Genomic DNA, 17,306 nt, shown 5'->3' on the forward strand with positions numbered 1-17,306 from the left:
GAATGTAACTTAAAAAAGTAACACTTACACAAAAAAACATCAAGCATTAGGCTTAGTCTACACAGACTGTTTCCCCAGCGTTTAACCTGAGGCTTTTAAAGCCCTTGTTTGAAGTCCCCATGCATTCCAATGGGCTAATCTACACCAGGACGTTTCCTTCAGGCACGTTTTTGAGCTTTATTTTAAACGATTCAAACTGACCTGTAAAATGGACTGGAGATGCGCACAGAACAGGGCGCAGGTGTGCGCTAATCAATTGTTATCACCTCACCATTGAGGTTATCTACTCCTGAATCGCGCAGCTGAAAATTAATCGCCTTAATTGGCGTATTCGAGATCTTTGCTCATCTTTGCAGGAAACCGGCAGGCGAGTTCACTAGAACTCGGGCCCAACTCGCGCTAATAAAGTTTGCTGACCGGCGCGTACGCGCATTTCATTGATGAATCAGGGCAACTGTATCTGGCAATTTGTTATGTTTAGGGGGCTAAAATTAGGTTTATGAAAATTTCACCTGAAAATTTCACGTTTGTACAACAATCAGTGTGGGACATATAAAGGTATACATTGTGGTAATGATAGCAGCATGGACGCCCAAGCAGCTGGTTGTACGCATTCCGAAAGTAGGATAATCTCATAGGCCAGCTACTTAAGTCTATAGTACACGCCCACTTTCATAGAGCTAACGCTAAGCATGCTCAGAAAGCTTCTGCTTTTGGTAACAATCTTAGGGAGATAAGTGATGCGCGCGCAGACATAGTTTATTGTGACGTCATCAGACGCCCAATCAGTTGGTAGTTTGCATTCCGAAGGTGGGATTATCTCATAGGACTACGGGATATGGGGAGGTCACCGCTAGAGCGGAAGAGGAAAGATCTAATTTCCGTTACCTGTTAGTTTCCCGCCTGTTGCTTGTTGATTACAACATATCGAATAGGAGAGGTAGGTAAAGAAACCGGGGAGGTAGGACGGACGGGTCTGGGTTCCCTTAGTGGCGCGGATTAATAGGGATCTAGGGAAGAGCCTCTGGCAGCTATGTTTCTATTCTGTTTTGTATACTTGGGGGCATCTCATCAACTGCGCTCTATGTGTGTACTTATGGTTTCCTGTTTACAGTGTGTCTCTTGTCTTATACAAATTGCACTTGCTCTTGAGGTGTGTGTGTTTGTGTTTTAAAGCAGAATGCATTTACACTTCGTACTGTGTGAAAAGCAGTGTTGTAGTTTTTGTGTATTTGCTCTTACATGCAACCTCAACAGTGTGCACGTCGTACATGAGAGTGCAATGCTTTGCACAAACTCACTGTGCATGTGTGTAATCAGCATTTGTTTTCTATCATTAAAGAAACAATTCCTTCTGTGTGCACACAAAAAAATAAAATAAAGTCTAGTTGTCTACCCCTTTTATGTATATAAAAAAAAAAAAAAGTCTAGAACAATGTTTCCTAATCTCTTTAAAATAGAGTAACTCTTAAGATAACTTTCAGGCTCTCATAGTATTATAGCATGGTGGTCAGTGGGAAGACTGCTTCTTACATTGCTTGCCGTTGGGAAGAATGTCACCCTTACAGATAATTGCTTTCACTTAAACTGACCTAAGGCTGGGTCTACATGGGCGTTTTTTTAAAAATGCATGTCAAAGTTCCTTTTGCGTTTTTATGCACTTTTATTAGCGTTTTAAAGTCTACCTTTAAAATGCTGGGAAGTGCCTATGCCATGTTTCCAGTGTTTTTTTTTTTTTTTATTTTTTTTTTTTGTGTTTTACCGTGTACCGCTGCATTTTAAGTGCTCCAAACGTCCCATTGAAATCAATAGACGCGCTTACCAGCGTTTTTGGTGTTTCCTAGCGTTTAAATTTTTTAAACATTTCAAGCAATGCTTAAGATAAATTGTCATAAAAAAATGTGCCTCAAGTTAATGTCCTGGTGTAGATTAACACATTGTAATGCATCAGGATTTCAAACAAGGGCTTTAAAAGCTGCCGGTTAAACGCTGGGGAAACAGTCCGTGTAGGCTAACCCTAAGAGCCACATACTCAAAGGAAACCATCGCAACCTCTGGAGGAACCCGGGTTAAGAAACCCTGATCTAGAAAATGCTTAGTCCTTTATTTCCAAAAAGAATATTATACAGTTGACATTCAAAAATCTGGCAACTTCTGGACCTGAGGTGCCCTTGATTTTAAAAAATTCTGTTCAGAGAAGGCTGTGGTGTTTGGGGATTGTGTATGCATAGAGTTGATTCTTTCTATGGATGAGTTTTTTTTCACTTGTTTTTGGATCCAGCAACAAGTTTAGTGTTTTCAGACAAGTGTTCCTGAGCCCATACCATGATTTCCACCAAACAGCTTTGTCTGTTCAGTGGAGGTCTTGCGGGTCCCAGGTATCCCAAACTGGTTTTCTGCCTGTACAAACATCCTAATATTACATACCCAAGCATGGTTCTCCCCAGAGGGTTTAAGCTGGCTGATTTGAATACTCCGCCCAGCTCTCGGCAGCTCTCATCCTCCGCACGGATCTCAGTGAGGCTGCTCTGTGTCATCCGTTCAGAGGATTGCTGCCGATGAGAGGTGAGCAACACCGTTCAGCCTTCATGTGAAGGAGACACGCAGCCATCTCATAGCACGAGCTCGGATTTCTGCCTGTGAAATGTATCCACCTCTAGCTCTGCGTGTGAATTCTGCATCCTCACAGCTCTGTGTACAAACCTCCATATCTCCTAATATGTATGTCACAATGACCTGTAATTTTCAGGGTGGAGCAGGCAGCACATTTTGCTAGGTAGAGATTTATGTACTCATAATGCCATAATTACATTTTAGAAAGGTTTAGCCACAAGTGTCCCCCACTTGCACCTACAGTTTCAGTTTCCTATGCCTCCACGTGTACCTTAAAAGTTTAAAATAAACACTTACCTGGTCCCATCGGCGTTCTCCAGGGCCCTTCAATCCTCTGGCCGCATCCTCTTTGTCGATCTGTCCCCCGGTGAGTGCGCTGACCTTCCCCGTGACGTTGCTGCGTACAGCCATCACTAGGGGTGGGGTGGGAACTTCAAATTATTTTGTATTTCCTTTCAATACAAAATAACTGTATTGAATGCATTACACTGTATTTATGTCTAAAAGCAGTATATTGTCTTTCATGAAAATTTATTTTACAGTATAATAAAGTTTGAAACCCAAAATCATGTCAGTTTATAAAAAAAAAAATTAAACTTTTATTATTTTGACATGGTTTTGTCTAACTTTTTTATACCTATACTATTATACTGTAAAATAAGTTTTCATGGTTTTTGCTTACATTAAATGAAATCATATTATGGTCAGTGCTACCCAGATTCTCTTTTATTTGCACATTTGTTATAAGCTCTGCATTGTTAGAAAGATCTAGGTCCAGCAGAGTATCATTTCTAGTTGGGGCTTCTATAAACTGTACCATAAAATTATCTTGTAATAAATTCACAAATATTCTCCCTTTTGCTGTTCCTGTAGTGCCATTACTCCAGTCCAGTTGAAATCTCCCAAGCAGTTTTTGCTGCTTTTTTTTTTATCTGTGCTAGAAGTTGATTCTCTATTTCTTCCTTAGCACTGGGGGGCCTATAGCAGACGCCAATAATTAAATGTGTATGATTCTATTAAGGCTTTTTTTCCCATTAACTAGGTGGGAATGAAATTAATCCTCTAAATAAGGAGGGATATTTCACTATTGTGCTTGATTGCATCTTCCTTTACATTTTCTGAGCACAGCCTTACGCCAGGGCTTTTTTGAGCCTCATCCTGTCCGATTAAGATTGTCAGATGAGAGCCTGGAGGGTGCCGCTCAACCTAACCTAGGAGGTCAAACCTACTCAAGAACAAGGATTCTTGCATGCAGCAATCTGCACCTTACTCAAAAGTAGGAAACTGGTCACCAGGGCCATATATCTTGATTTCTTATAAGAAAATAAGAAACTTTAAGACTGAACTAACCTTGCTGAAGTTTAAGGAAGGATCAAGGGTTTAGCTAGCAGAACTCTTAATATGTGGCATCCTTATCAGTCTTTTTGGACTCTATTCTCCTTATATGTTTCTTTAGAAAACCTCCTAGGGGACTTGCAGTCCCACAGTTGAACAAAAAATCAAAAGTAGTTCTCTGCTTTTTTTTTTTTTTTTTTTTTTACCATCCGGTAGCCCCGCCAGAAAAAGGCAAGGTTACTTCACTGGATGTAAAAACAGTGTATTCTTAAATACATTAGGGTGCCCAAGCCATTTAGAAAGGTTAATGCACTCTTATCCTCATTATTATTTGAGGAATCTTGTTGTCAGATTGATTTGTTCTACCATTACCCTTTAGAAGCATGTGGTTGATAGCTTGCTGGTCTCCTAGGTAAACCATCCTGTAGGTTTGAGTTGGAGAAACCTAAATAACTGATAAGTTCTTTTTCTCAAAGCCACTTCCCAATAAGTTCTCACCCTTGTTACGTGTTTGAACTATGTGTTGTTTTGAGATTTGTTAGACATCTTGATTTAGAATGAACAATGAAGGAGGATTTAGGATTAGAATCTCTGAAACAGCAACCCCAAAGTTCAATTTTCATAACTTAACACTTGTGACCCCCATATCTTGAAATTCTTTAAATCTGGGTGGCTGAAATTGTAGTAACTAGTATCTATGATGGTCCCCTGTACACCCTGAAAATTACAGGTCATTGTGACATACAACTTAGTTGATATGGATGTTTGTGCACACAGAGCTGTGAGGATGCAGAATGGCATGCAGACTTTACACACACTGGATACATTCACAGGCAGTTTTTTTTAAATAGAAATCCGAGCTCGTGCTATGAGATGGGGGCGGGGCTGCCTGTGTCTCTTTCACATGAAGGCTGAACTGTGTGCTCGCCTCTCATGGAAGAAGCAATTCTCTGAACGGATGACACAGAGCAGCCTCACTGAGATCCGAGGATGAGAGCTGCCGAGTGCTGGGCGGGGTATTCAAATCAGCCGGGCGGAGCAACCGGCTAAAAACCTCTGGGGAGAACTACTGTATTTTTTGCAGTATAAGACGCACTTTTTCTTCCCCAAAACTGGGGGGGAAAAGTTAGTGCGTCCTATACGACAAAGGTGTGATAAAGTGTGTACAATATCTACGAACGATCGTGTCGTTAACTCTATGTGCAGGATCGGTGCTATACGATCGTTCGTATATATCGTGCATGAACGTTCGTCGTTCGTTTTCCAACGATAATAATTGGAAGTGTGTATGTAGCTTAAATTAACAACTTCGCTGAGCAAGATGCCTCAAGGTAAGGATGGAGCAAATATTGACCCACTCATAAGGAGGATATACCTAGTTTCGACACAGCTCAATTATCTGCAAAAAATACAAACACAACTTAACTTCAAGACTCAGCAAAATTATATTCCTTACACATGCTTCAAAATCTACCACACCTGGGATGTCTACTAAAAATGTAAATATTTTTTATCTAAAATCTGCTTTTTTTCTGTTATTAATATTGCACCCCTATTTGGAAAATTTCAGTGAGAATGTTTGATAAAATATTTTTTTTTTTTACATTACATTGTTGTCTATTATTTCATTATTGTTTTAAATTATTATTTATATTTATGTATTATATTATAATATAAATTTAATTATACCCAGGAGTTAATCCTAATAATTACAGGCTCACAATATAAACAAAAATTTCAATGCAAAAAAAAAATAGGATCATTTTTTGCATCAAAAAACTGACAGAATTAGAAAGCTAGGGGGGTTAACATGCTCGGTGCTTTAGAAAAAGCATCTCTAGCAGCACACATATTATACCTATAGCAGCTTGGAAATGCAAGCCTTGGTAATTATGACCTCTTAACCCAATTTCCTTCAGATCTTACCATTGATGACAGGTGGAGAAAATACTGCTTGATATATTATGAGGTTAGTCTGTATCAGAAATGGGAGTGATCATCTGTAGCATGGCAGCATGGGATTTTGTTTGCTTTAGGAACTTTCTATACTCGCTGCCTGCTGACCTTGTGCAGTTTAGAAATTAAACGACCCAGCTGTTTCAGTTTAGTAGTGTCAAAAATGTAATACCCTACATACACAAGGCTCAATTTACTAAGTTTTAACACGAACTTGGGTATCTTTATTTTAGCCATATTACTGTAACTTGCAAATCCCATTGTACTTTTCTTTAAATAACTGCAACTCTTCTTGAAAAAAGTATCCTTAAGCCGCGTACACGTGCAATTTTTGTCGTTGGAAAGGATCTTTCACGATCCTTTCCAACGACAAAGGACTACACGATGCATGAACGGTGCTGTACATACAGCACCGTTCTGCATTATGGAGAGGGGAGGGGGAGAGCGACGGAGCGGCACCCTGCTGCGCGGTCTCCCCCTTCCGTTTCATTAGGATCGCTCGTCGTTCATCGTCCGTGGATCCGCCAGGACGGTCGTTCGGACGATGAACGACAGACTGTACACACGACAGATTTTTGACATCTGGCCGATGTCGATTATCGGGCGATAAAAATCTGACGTGTGTACATAGCTTTATCCTGTTGTGTTTTTCCCACTTTAGTGCTAAACGTTTTCTTCTTGCTAATTATTGGGGAAAAAAAATATATATTTGAAATGAAAAGGCAGACATAAAAGGCACAGATAATGTACCTCTAATTATTATTGTCTCATTTTATTTTTTATTTTTTTTATTGAGAAGGTTCAAAAGAAATATCACAGAACGGTAAAATAATCATGTAGTCAAACAAATTATGCAACACACATGAAACAGATCAAAAAAGCCAGAGACATTGGCACACGTCTCTAACACCTTTTTATTTTTAAATGCTAGCAGTTTACATACATGAATTGTTCTTGGCCTTCTTCAGTTCCTGTGCAGCAGAGCTTAAGGGTTAATAAAGTTACAAGAAGCATGCTGTTTGTAAGAGGAAGTAGAGAGAGCCTCATTACTGTACTGATTATTTCCTTACACTTTCCAGTCACAGGCTGGGTCATAAACATAACCATGTTCATCTTTGAGGAGCAGGCTGAATAATAGTGGCAAAAATTTTGCAGTGTAAGATTTTTTTTTTTTATTTTCCCTCTGCTTTATTGTATTTCATGCCAACCAAACCCACGGTATTCTCAGTTTGGATAAATATATTTACTGGTTTAAATTCTGTTAAGTCTACAATGCTTTACAATCCTTTTTTTTTTTTTTTTTTTTTTTTTTTCTTGATTTCTCCTCTATCAATGTTCTACACAAAAGTGCTTAAGAAGTAATGCTCTAACTGGGACATCTTTTAAAAAAATTAATATAGATAAAATGCAGTCGTGTTCCAATATAAGAAAAAAAAATCCATGTAATCGGTCAACCCAGAGATGCATTTGTCCAAAGTTGGCATTTGTATGTAGAAAGGTGTGTGTGTGGTTTTTGTTTTGCTGTTCTCCTTTTTCTTTTTTAGTATTAAGAGTTACCCTTAAGGCCGTCATTAAGGTCAGGGTTAAGATTAAGATCACCATTAGAATTAGTGTTAGGGTTTGCGTTGTTTATTAACAAAGCCACATCATCACTGGACCAATGCTAGTAGAAAAAAAGTTTGAAAATATTATTTTCATCTGACAAATGCACTGTGGGAATTTGCATTGTATTGTTGGAGCTGAAATGTGTCGTCAAGCAAGAAAGACTCAAAAAAGGGGGCGGGAGGGGTTAAGGCAGAACAGTTGCACAGGCATTTAACAGCTTTCCAAAAACTTGAATCAGACCTAATCTCAAAATTTTTACTTAAAAGGCTGGACAATCCTTTAATATAAAGTAAAAATTGCCTTCCTTAAAAAAAAAAAAAAAAAAAAAAAAAAAAAACTGCTCCTTTCTGTCTTGATGGCACTAAATGGGATTGCAGAGCCTCCCCGGGATACCTACGTCACACATCCTGGGAGGCTCTGGCTGCTCATGAAGAAGCCTTTTCTTTAATAGTAGAGTCAAAATGCAGATCTCATGCATTCCCAGTGAAATTCCCTTCTGTATACCATATTGCTGTTCAGACTAGCTGGGGAACTAAATCTTTTGTAAAGTAGACTTGCTTTCACTATTGCTTTGTGCTAATGCAATGCACTACGCAATACATGCATTGATGTGATTGGTTGCCATTCATTGTTGTTGGCACCCCAATTGGCTCTGCAGTGCAATGTGCGGCCATTTGCTACATTTGTGGTACGCACCCAACTTTTGCAGTCAAATTTTGTTTCGGACACATCTCATAGAAACTTTCGTCATGCAAGTAAGGTTTTTTGAAAAAATAAAAAGTAATTAACTAGCTTGTGTTGTCTGTGGGATCTATATTGAATGTAGGTTGTTTTGTAATGACAGATTCACTTTTTAGTCTTCAGTATGTCTCAGAAACTGTTCAAATGCACTGAGCCTTTTATACAGGTTTATCTTTTTGAAGCCAATTGTTTTAATACGTTTGGTAAGCTGCTCCAGCCTGCATGAATTTGGGACTTTAAGAAAGGAGGCAGCTAACTGATGGCCTTGTGCATAGGATGTCATGCACAAGTTCCTGGCTTCCAGCATATTGCATAGTGTTCCTGTCTGCATTACTTCCGTTCACAGCATTTTTTATGGGTTGAAATATCAGGAATTCATTAAAGGTTAAGGGAAGTTAAAGGCTCTGGCATGAGTTTCAAACTGTGAGCATCTGTGTGTCTGATGTGAGTGCCCAACTCTCAGGTGCAGCTGCTGCAGGCTGTGAGGCCCATTATACTGTCCCCTTGTTCTTACAGTTCCAACGGACCCCTGCTGAACCATGTCTGAGGGCTGGGAGGACTGGCCACTGCTGGGCCCAGGCTGGAAGCGGAGGATAGCCATTCGCAAATCAGGACAGTCCTGCGGACACTCGGACACCTATTATCAAAGGTATTGTCTATCAGGGTCAGATTATAGGTTTAAACGTGGACTAGTGCTAGGCATACACTGTGATATTTCTCTATCAATATTGTAATGACTAAAAGTATGTATTATTCACTTGTTTGATAATTGATATGAATTGCAGATGATTTTGCCTTGCCTAAATGTTTAATTGAAATGAAAGTGGTTTTGATTTCCAATGGAGAAAAATATACTTTAGCTGTCCATCTTTTTTTTTTTTTTTTTTTTTTTTTTTTTTTTTTTTTTTTTTGCCATAATATCCTTTGTAAATACAATTTGATTCACTCACTGTTTTTGACTAATCGATCAAAAATGTTACTATGGCTATCCAAACATTTGTGGTGTATTGCTAGCTTAGAGAAACATCTGTTTACAATATTTAGCCATTGTAACCCTCCTCTGATTCCCACTTGTTGAGATCCAAAGGCCTGTGATTGCAGCGTTTATTTACATTCACCTGCAAGGTAGTCATGCATGCACAGTACATCTTCGTAGCTATTGGAAAGGAGTTTTATATAGAGGGCGGTGCTGTGCACATGACTACCTTGCAGACAAATGGGTGCGTGAACACTGAGACTTTAGTTCATAGATTCATATTTATCGAAATCCAAAGGGTTGGCATATACAGCCTACCGTTTGAAGGGGAATTGTGGCATATTACTCTTTAGTATGTATTTAAGGTTTATCTAATTTTCAGGAGACGTGTTATATTATACGATATCCCCTAATATAAAAATTACCTCACATACACACATTTTTTAATTGTATAAATGGTGTTGTCAAACACTTCATTCAGCAATTTTGCTAAACTAGCCATGCAGCTTGAAGTGTTTTGAATCCCTGGGAGGCACTGCTACAAATTAAGACAACCCTGTGTATAGAATAAGCATATACAGCTGCCCCTTTCACAAACTTTGTGCTATGGTTCTCTTTAAAGAGTACCAATCAGCCAAACTATAAAAATGTGTAGAAAATATTATACAAATCAACCATAACCTTGGGTGATGGTTTATAATTTGAAGCTGCAGTGTGCTTTTACTCTGGAGACTACTTATATTTTATTCTGGACACCTACCTTTCATGGGACAGACCTGTCTGGGTAATTTGATTGTAGACTGTACTAAAGGAGCTTTAAAAAAAAAAAATATGGCCAAACTCTGATAAATTCAGTATATTGAATTGGACACACAGCACGAGTATGCAGGTTAGAAAAGTTCAAAAAAAAAAAAAAAATATATATATATATATATATATATATATATATATATATATATATATATATATATATATATATATATATATTTATATTAGTATAGAGTGTTTACTTCATCTAATCTTTGTTACATAAATTTTCTGGTGTTAATCATCTCTCGCTTCTTCTGTTAGTCCCACTGGTCAGCGCTTTCGCAGCAAGCCTGAGCTGGCCAAGTTCTTAGGAGAATCCATTGACCTGTCATGCTTTAACTTCAAGCACGGAACCCTGATTCCAGTAGAGAATGTAAGTGACTTCCCCTGTAGACATTTGGAGAATAAGGTGGTACAGTTGTCAGCCTTTCTTCTTATATGTTTTATGTTTCTAGAGGAAAAAGAGTAAGAAAAAAAAGTCAACGTCACCAGTGCAGCCTAAGAAACGTCTGTCCTTTGCCCTACAGTCCCCTGACGAGCACAAGCAAAATGGCACTGAAACAAAGTCAATGGTCAAGTAAGTTGCTTGAGCTGGAAGGATTATTTTTGTGTTTACTTGTTGCAAGAACTTGCTAGGCAGCTTCATACACCAAAAGTGTTACTGTACTCTGATCAAATTTTTTATTCCGTCACTGGGATTTCCCATAATTCTGATCTCTGCTGTTCACTTGGAAGTTAAGGGAATAAATGGTGGGTGCTCTTCCCAGCCCCCTTTTGGTGGGCGTGCCGCCCACCCGTCTACCGTGCCCCCTCCACCCGGCTCTCTGGGTGCTAAGGCGGTAGAGCTACTATAGTGTTCCCAGCATGCCCACTGGGTGCTAAATATAGCATTGCAGTCGTTCTCAAATACTCTATAGTTTCCTCCATTCTCATTATGCCGTTGACCTTAGTAACCCAATGGGCTAGGGAAGGAGTATTGTTTCCAATAAAGAGGCATAAGTGGCATAGCACAGATTTTTTATGAGAGGCTGGGGGGCCAGAGAGAATAGACGGCAAACCCATCTCTGGGGTCGTGGTGTACAGGTCCAAGCAAATTGAGAAAATATGCCTCCAAAACAGTTGCAGAATCTTACATCCCATATCTAGGTGCCATTGTCTAACTTAGGCTTGGTTTTATTGTGAAGGCCTATAAGCAGTGTATATACAGTATGGATACTGTATGGTGTCGAGGATATTGTTAGGGTACAGTGGTCAAGGTGTGTGGGGTGACAAATGCATTGACTTGCAGAATGCAGCGAGTTGTAATTTCTGTAGCCAGCTTTTTGGGTTCCCCGGGGTGGTGTCTGCTGAAACGAAAGAGGCGTGTACCGGGTTTACAAAATGCCTAGTCTGGGGCCAAGATTTCCTTGTATAGTCTTCCTCCATGGTGGTTGTCAAAAAGTAGTGTTAATGGGGAGTGGGTAGAGGATGATGGGGAAAGGCATTCGTATGCAGATCTCCAAATTTTCAGGGTGGCTGTCGTGATCGGTGAATATTCTGGTCGCAGAGAGACTGGGGATGGGGAAGCCCTTGCCGTAGCTCTCCGATCCAAAGGGAATACGTCCTGCTCAGCCAGGGTTAATGGGGTTTGCCATTCAATTACCCAAGTAAATGTGGTACAGTGCAAATTGTGGCAGCCCCATACCGCCAACCTGTTTGCGTCTGCGTAGGGAGATGTGTTTGATTCTTGGTCTACTTCCACCCCACGCAAGTTTAATAGACAGAGCAGAGTGCGTGGAAAAATGATTTAGGTGGTGATATAGGGATGGTCATGAAGGCATACAGCAGTTTAGATAGAGTCCATTTTTAACCTGTGCATCCTGCCAAACCAGTAGATTGTATGGTTACTCCAGTGGTCAAGGTCTTTTGTTAAACTTTTGAGCAAGTGGGAGTAGTTAAGCTTGTAGTCTGGGTGTCACCATACCCTCTGACCTTGCCAAATAAGGTATGTTTGAGCACCATTTGAAGGGAAAATTCTGGGAGAGCTGGGTGGCAAGTGGTCAGGGTAAGGTAATATTGATAGCCTTTGTTTTAGAAAGGTTATCTTTAATGTTGCTGAAGAGGCCAAATCGCTGCATTTTTAATAAGATGGGGGCCATGGAGATGTGTGGTTGGGTAACGTATAGGAGGCCCGTACTGGACCAGTTTATGGTGATGAGAGGGGGTCTGTATCCCATGGAAGAATGCTTTGGAACAGATTGTGATAGAACAATGTACCATGACCAAGACAAAAAGTGGGGAGAGTAGGCAACCTTGTCTGGTGCCATTGGAGATGGAGAAGATCTCAGATTGGGTACCATTGACCAAAACGTTTGCCGCCAGGGCTGCATATAGGGCCAAGATTTTAGTTCGGAAATCTTAACCCAGACATCTGTTGCAGAGTCAGATCTAAAAAAAATTCCAGTTGACTCTATCGAAGGTCTTTTCTGCGTCTATTTATGGTAGACAAGCAGGGGCCTTATTTTTGAGTGTAGGAGATCAGGTGGATGGTCCTAGTGGTATTGTCCCTTGCTTCCCTGCCTGGGATGAAACCCACTTGGTTATGGCTCACCACAGAAGAAAGAAGGGGATTTAATCTATTAGACAAATTTATTAGTATTTTTGTGTACAAGTGTGGGAAATGTCAGGGTAGAAGGTGAGGTGGGGGTAAGTGTCTAAAGTGTGTATTGCAAAAACCTGCGCCACTGTTTGTGAGTGGGGAAACATGGATGATGAGGTGGAAAGGATTCCCGCCCATGCCTGGCAACCCAGCACAGTGTGTTCAAGGGAAATCTAAAAGAGTGTGTGGCATAAACAACAGAGCAATGAATAATAACTTATAACTGGAATAAGCGGGAAACTCGCTACAATTCAAGGAAATAGCAGTATTAAGCAGCACTGAGCTGTGTTTGTTGGATGGCCATTAGCAATTTACTTGCATGATGTTGTAAATCAGATTGGTAGTGTGAAAAGGAATTTTTAAACGTAAATCTTTTCTTTTAGGTGCTGCACTGGTTGTAAGAGTTGGTTTAGTGGAGTGGAGTTTGGTCAGTCAAAGCAAACCATTTGGTACTGTACCAACTGTTGTGGTAAGAAGTCACTTTTAACTAAATAAGAGCAGTATTCTTGGATGGTGAAGATTTTTCCTGTAACAATCACCAATCTTTTATTGTACTGTTAAGTCTGCAGTGTGCCCCTCTTGCTATTGTGTGTTTAGTTTATTTCAGTTGACTACTGATTCAGTTTTAAAGGTGCAGTGATGACAGAACCCTGACTCATTCAACAGCACTCTGCAATATAGCCAGCTGAAATGTAGGGACATTTGCGGAAGCCCATCTTCATTCAATCACATCCAGTCATCTACCTTTTTGACTTAAAAATTTCAAATATTCTAGGATTTCTACCTCAAACACCTGGAGGTACCGGGATATGTTACCAGTCAGTGCTGCCTGGTCACTGCCCACTTAATTACGGTCTTGTATGGTAATTGTGTCATTCAGTGGAAAGGCGCAAATACTTGGCCATATGTAAACACCTATGGCCCGTGTCTGCCGTACAGTTTTTACTCTCTCCCTAAAGATTAAACCGAGAACAGTAAGGTAACCAGTTAAAAAGATTTATTTTTTTATTTTTTGAACAGGATGAATGTAAACTAATTTCACTCCAGCACTTGCACTATTGCAGGAGTGCCACACTTTTTTGGCTTGCGAGCTACTTTTAAAATGATCTACCAACAATAAAAATGCCACACACACACGTACGTTACTAAAGCTAATAAGATTGAATGGCACTAGTACTACTAGTGACAGGAAAGCTACAGTTCACCTGTCATAGAAGAATGACGTGCTGCACAAGAAAAAGAACTGCTAATCTATACAAAGGTATCTCAGTAATTGAACCCTGACTCCGAGCCTGAACTGACTAGGCTGCCCAGCACTGCTCATCTTGAACTGTCCCCTGTGCCTCGCATTGCCTCTGCTATCGACCAGTAGATCGCGATCAATGTTTTGAGCACCCCTGCACTATTGGATGCCTTCTCTGTGATACTTTTATTTTGGAGACTACGGTGTATTTTCTTATCTTTTTATAGTTTTATGTATTTCTGTTTTTGTTTTTACAGCTGCTATAGGGATGAACAATTTAAAAAAGATATTGGTGCTGACCATAAGCCTTTTAGGCTGTGTACCTGTTAGTTGGTATTTGTGGAGCACTGTGCAAAAACAAAATGTTAACTAATTGTAGGCTAAGGGTTAATATCTTCATAAAGAGACCTGTAACGCTTGCTTCAGATTAACTGTCTTCATTCCCATCACCTTGCATATACCTTAACTATTTTTTGTTTTTGTTTTAGTTTCTCGGAGAGCATTCAACAAGGTGCGAAAGTTTCTAAAGGTGAGCCTCTTGAAACTGAAATGCATGTGTTTGAGGTCTATGGTTTCCCAGTGCTATCACAGGGCCATCTGTGATGCTGGTGGTCAAAGCCAACTTACTTTTTTTTGACAAACCTAGCCCAGTGAGTCCCATGCTGACTCGCCTTCCCTTTTCGTCTTTCTGATGCTCACCATTATGTCCAGCGCAGAAACTGAAATGTAGGTGCAAATGGGGGACACTTGTGGCTAAACATTTAAAATGTTATTACTATGGCACTATGACAACATAAATCTCTACCTATCAAAACAGGCTGCCTTGCCCTGTGATACATATTTGTCTGCTTCTCTACCTTGAACACTAATTTCTCTAGAATGTAGAGGTGCAGGTAAACAAAAATAAAGGTTCAAGTAGTGGACATTTAGATAAATTAGTGAACAATTACATAATCTCTCTACATTGTATAGCTCTCTCTCCCCCCCCCTCTGTCTCTCTCCCCCCTCCCCTCTCTCTCTCTCTTTTTCTCTCTCTCTCTTTTTCTCTCTCTCTCTTTTTCTCTCTCTCTCTTTTTCTCTCTCTCTCTTTTTCTCTCTCTCTCTTTCTCTCTCTCTCTCTCTCTCTCTCTCTCTCTCTCTTTCATCAGGGTTTCCTATTTCTCAGCCAATCACAGAGCACTAGAGAAGAATGGACACAAGTCTCCCCATTCATGTCTAGTGCTGAATAGCTGAAAAATGTAAAACCTCAGCCATTTACAGAGCAGTAGGAGTGAAGGCTTGTCCTCATTTTACCCCTAGTGCCCTGCGATCCCTCACTGTCAGGAGGATTTCCGGGGCTGTGCTCATTGCAACCCTGGAAATCATCCTGTCATTGAGAACCTGTTAAAAAAAAAAAAAAAAAAAAGTTTAATTACACAAACACACACATTTAATAAAATATTTTAACAAAGCCTCCTCCAATTTTTTTACACATTTTAACCCTTTCAGGGAATGAGTAAGGGGTTTTATGTACCTCTGTACTCATTCCCCAGGTTGGGGTGGTGGAGATCTGGGAGTCTCCTTATTAAAGGGGGTTTCCAAAGTCCTGCTAAAAACGTTTATAAAAGCCCCCATTGTTTTCAATGGAAGCTTTCATAAAAGCTGAAAAACGCTTGAAAAAGCCTCCATTGATTTCAATGGAAGCGTTTTCATGCTATTTCCCTTTTTCCCTTTTTTTTCGCGTTTATCCAGCGTTTTAATTTTTTAAAAGTTGCAAGCGATGTTTAACATAACGCTCAAAAACGTGCCTGAAGTAAACGTCCTGGATTAGATTAGCCCAGGGGTCGGCAACCTTTTGAGTCGGAAGAGTCAAAAATTACAATTTACAAAATTTCAAAGTTTTTAAAGAGCCACAAAATTTTTTAGATTAGCCCAGGGGTCGGCAACCTTTTGAGTCGGAAGAGTCAAAAATTACAATTTACAAAATTTCAAAGTTTTTAAAGAGCCACAAAATTTTTTCTTCCCAACAATAAATAGTACTCGTATAAATAAAGTTTTTTGATTAAAAAAAACTAATCTATTACTACTACTACTACTATCTAGTAAGTTAGCTCCATAAGCAAGTAATATTACTGATGATAGATATATAGATATAGATATATAGATATAGATATAGAGTCAACCATGCCCTATTGTCATGTAGTACTCAATCCATGGTGACCACACTTTTTGAAACTTTGTTACCTATGCCTTCAAAGAAAGCCCTCATCTTCCCGTTAACTAAAATCCAGGAGATTTTATTTTTGACTTGTTGTATATTGGGGATTTTAGACCATCATGCTTTAGCTAGGACCATTTTAGCAGCAGTAAACTTGCCAACATGATATCTTCTTATATTGCACTAAAGTGTTCTATAATACTCCTTTAGTGTTTGGGTCCTTTACACACATTTTCTCAAACCATGTCATATTGTAAATACCAGGGGTTGGTCCCACTCTAGATTGTATAAAATGTCTAATCTGGAGGTATCTAAAGAGTTCTACTGAAGGTGCTTCATATTTCTCCAAATGTAAATATCCCATCCAAATTTAAAAAATGATGGATTCTGTACAATCCTTTCTCCATCCACCAGCAAAACTGCCTTGGTTCCTCCATGCCAGGGTAAACATTGGGTTTCCTATGATAGAAGTTCTGGGCGATAACCAGACATAAAACCCCCTAATTGTTTAATTGAATCCCAAATTCTCAATGTATGTTTCAATATAGGATTGGAAAAATTGTGTGTCTGTTTATCCGAGACCCAGAGTATTGCTTCTACCGATATTGATGCTACCACTGCTTTCTCAATGGCTACCCATTTAGGAACAATTTTTTTATTTTTTTATTTTTTAATTTTTTTTTTTTTTTTTTTTTTTTTTTTTTAATATAGTACATTAAGAAAGGGGGTACCTGTGCCGCCTTATAATACAAACTCAAGTTCAGCACTGATAAACCTCCCACCATCTTAGTTTGAAGTAGAGTATGTTTGGGAACTCGTGGGCGTTTAGCTCCCCAAATAAACTCGAATATTTTGCGTTGTAACAATTTAAGTATATGGGTAGGTATGGCTAGTGGGAGAATTCTCATAGGGTATGAAAGTTTTGGTAAAGTCATTTTTTTTAGAAGCGATACGGCCTAACCATGAAATTTGTTACAGTTTTCCTGGTTCCGAAAGGCCTATCAGATATTTCACAAGATCAGGGACACTAGCAGCATATAATGTATCACAAGATAGAGAGATATATATGCCCAAATACCAGCCTTTTTGATTCCCATTGAAAGGGAAATGTTTCTTTAAGTATCTTCACCCTCTCAGGTGCCAAAGTAACATTGAGTGCCTTACATTTTTGAGTTATTTAATCAGAGTCCTG

General features: G+C 39.4%; 1 protein-coding gene across 6 annotated transcripts in view; it reads left to right on the forward strand.

The window, feature by feature from the left end:
• The first annotated feature begins 826 nt into the window (after positions 1 to 826).
• LOC140342775 (uncharacterized) overlaps positions 827 to 17,306 on the forward strand; it is a 51,869-nt gene continuing 35,389 nt past the window's right edge. For all 6 annotated transcript variants that reach the window (XM_072429116.1, XM_072429118.1, XM_072429117.1 and 3 more), the window contains exons 1-6: positions 827 to 940; positions 8,767 to 8,899; positions 10,298 to 10,409; positions 10,492 to 10,613; positions 13,058 to 13,143; positions 14,406 to 14,446. In XM_072429116.1, coding sequence (XP_072285217.1) covers positions 8,790 to 8,899; positions 10,298 to 10,409; positions 10,492 to 10,613; positions 13,058 to 13,143; positions 14,406 to 14,446 — 471 coding nt within the window. In that variant the 5' untranslated portion in view covers positions 827 to 940; positions 8,767 to 8,789. The remainder of the gene's footprint in view (positions 941 to 8,766; positions 8,900 to 10,297; positions 10,410 to 10,491; positions 10,614 to 13,057; positions 13,144 to 14,405; positions 14,447 to 17,306) is intronic.

Source organism: Pyxicephalus adspersus, chromosome W (genome assembly GCF_032062135.1).
Source record: "Pyxicephalus adspersus chromosome W, UCB_Pads_2.0, whole genome shotgun sequence".
NCBI classification, from domain to species: domain Eukaryota; kingdom Metazoa; phylum Chordata; class Amphibia; order Anura; family Pyxicephalidae; genus Pyxicephalus; species Pyxicephalus adspersus.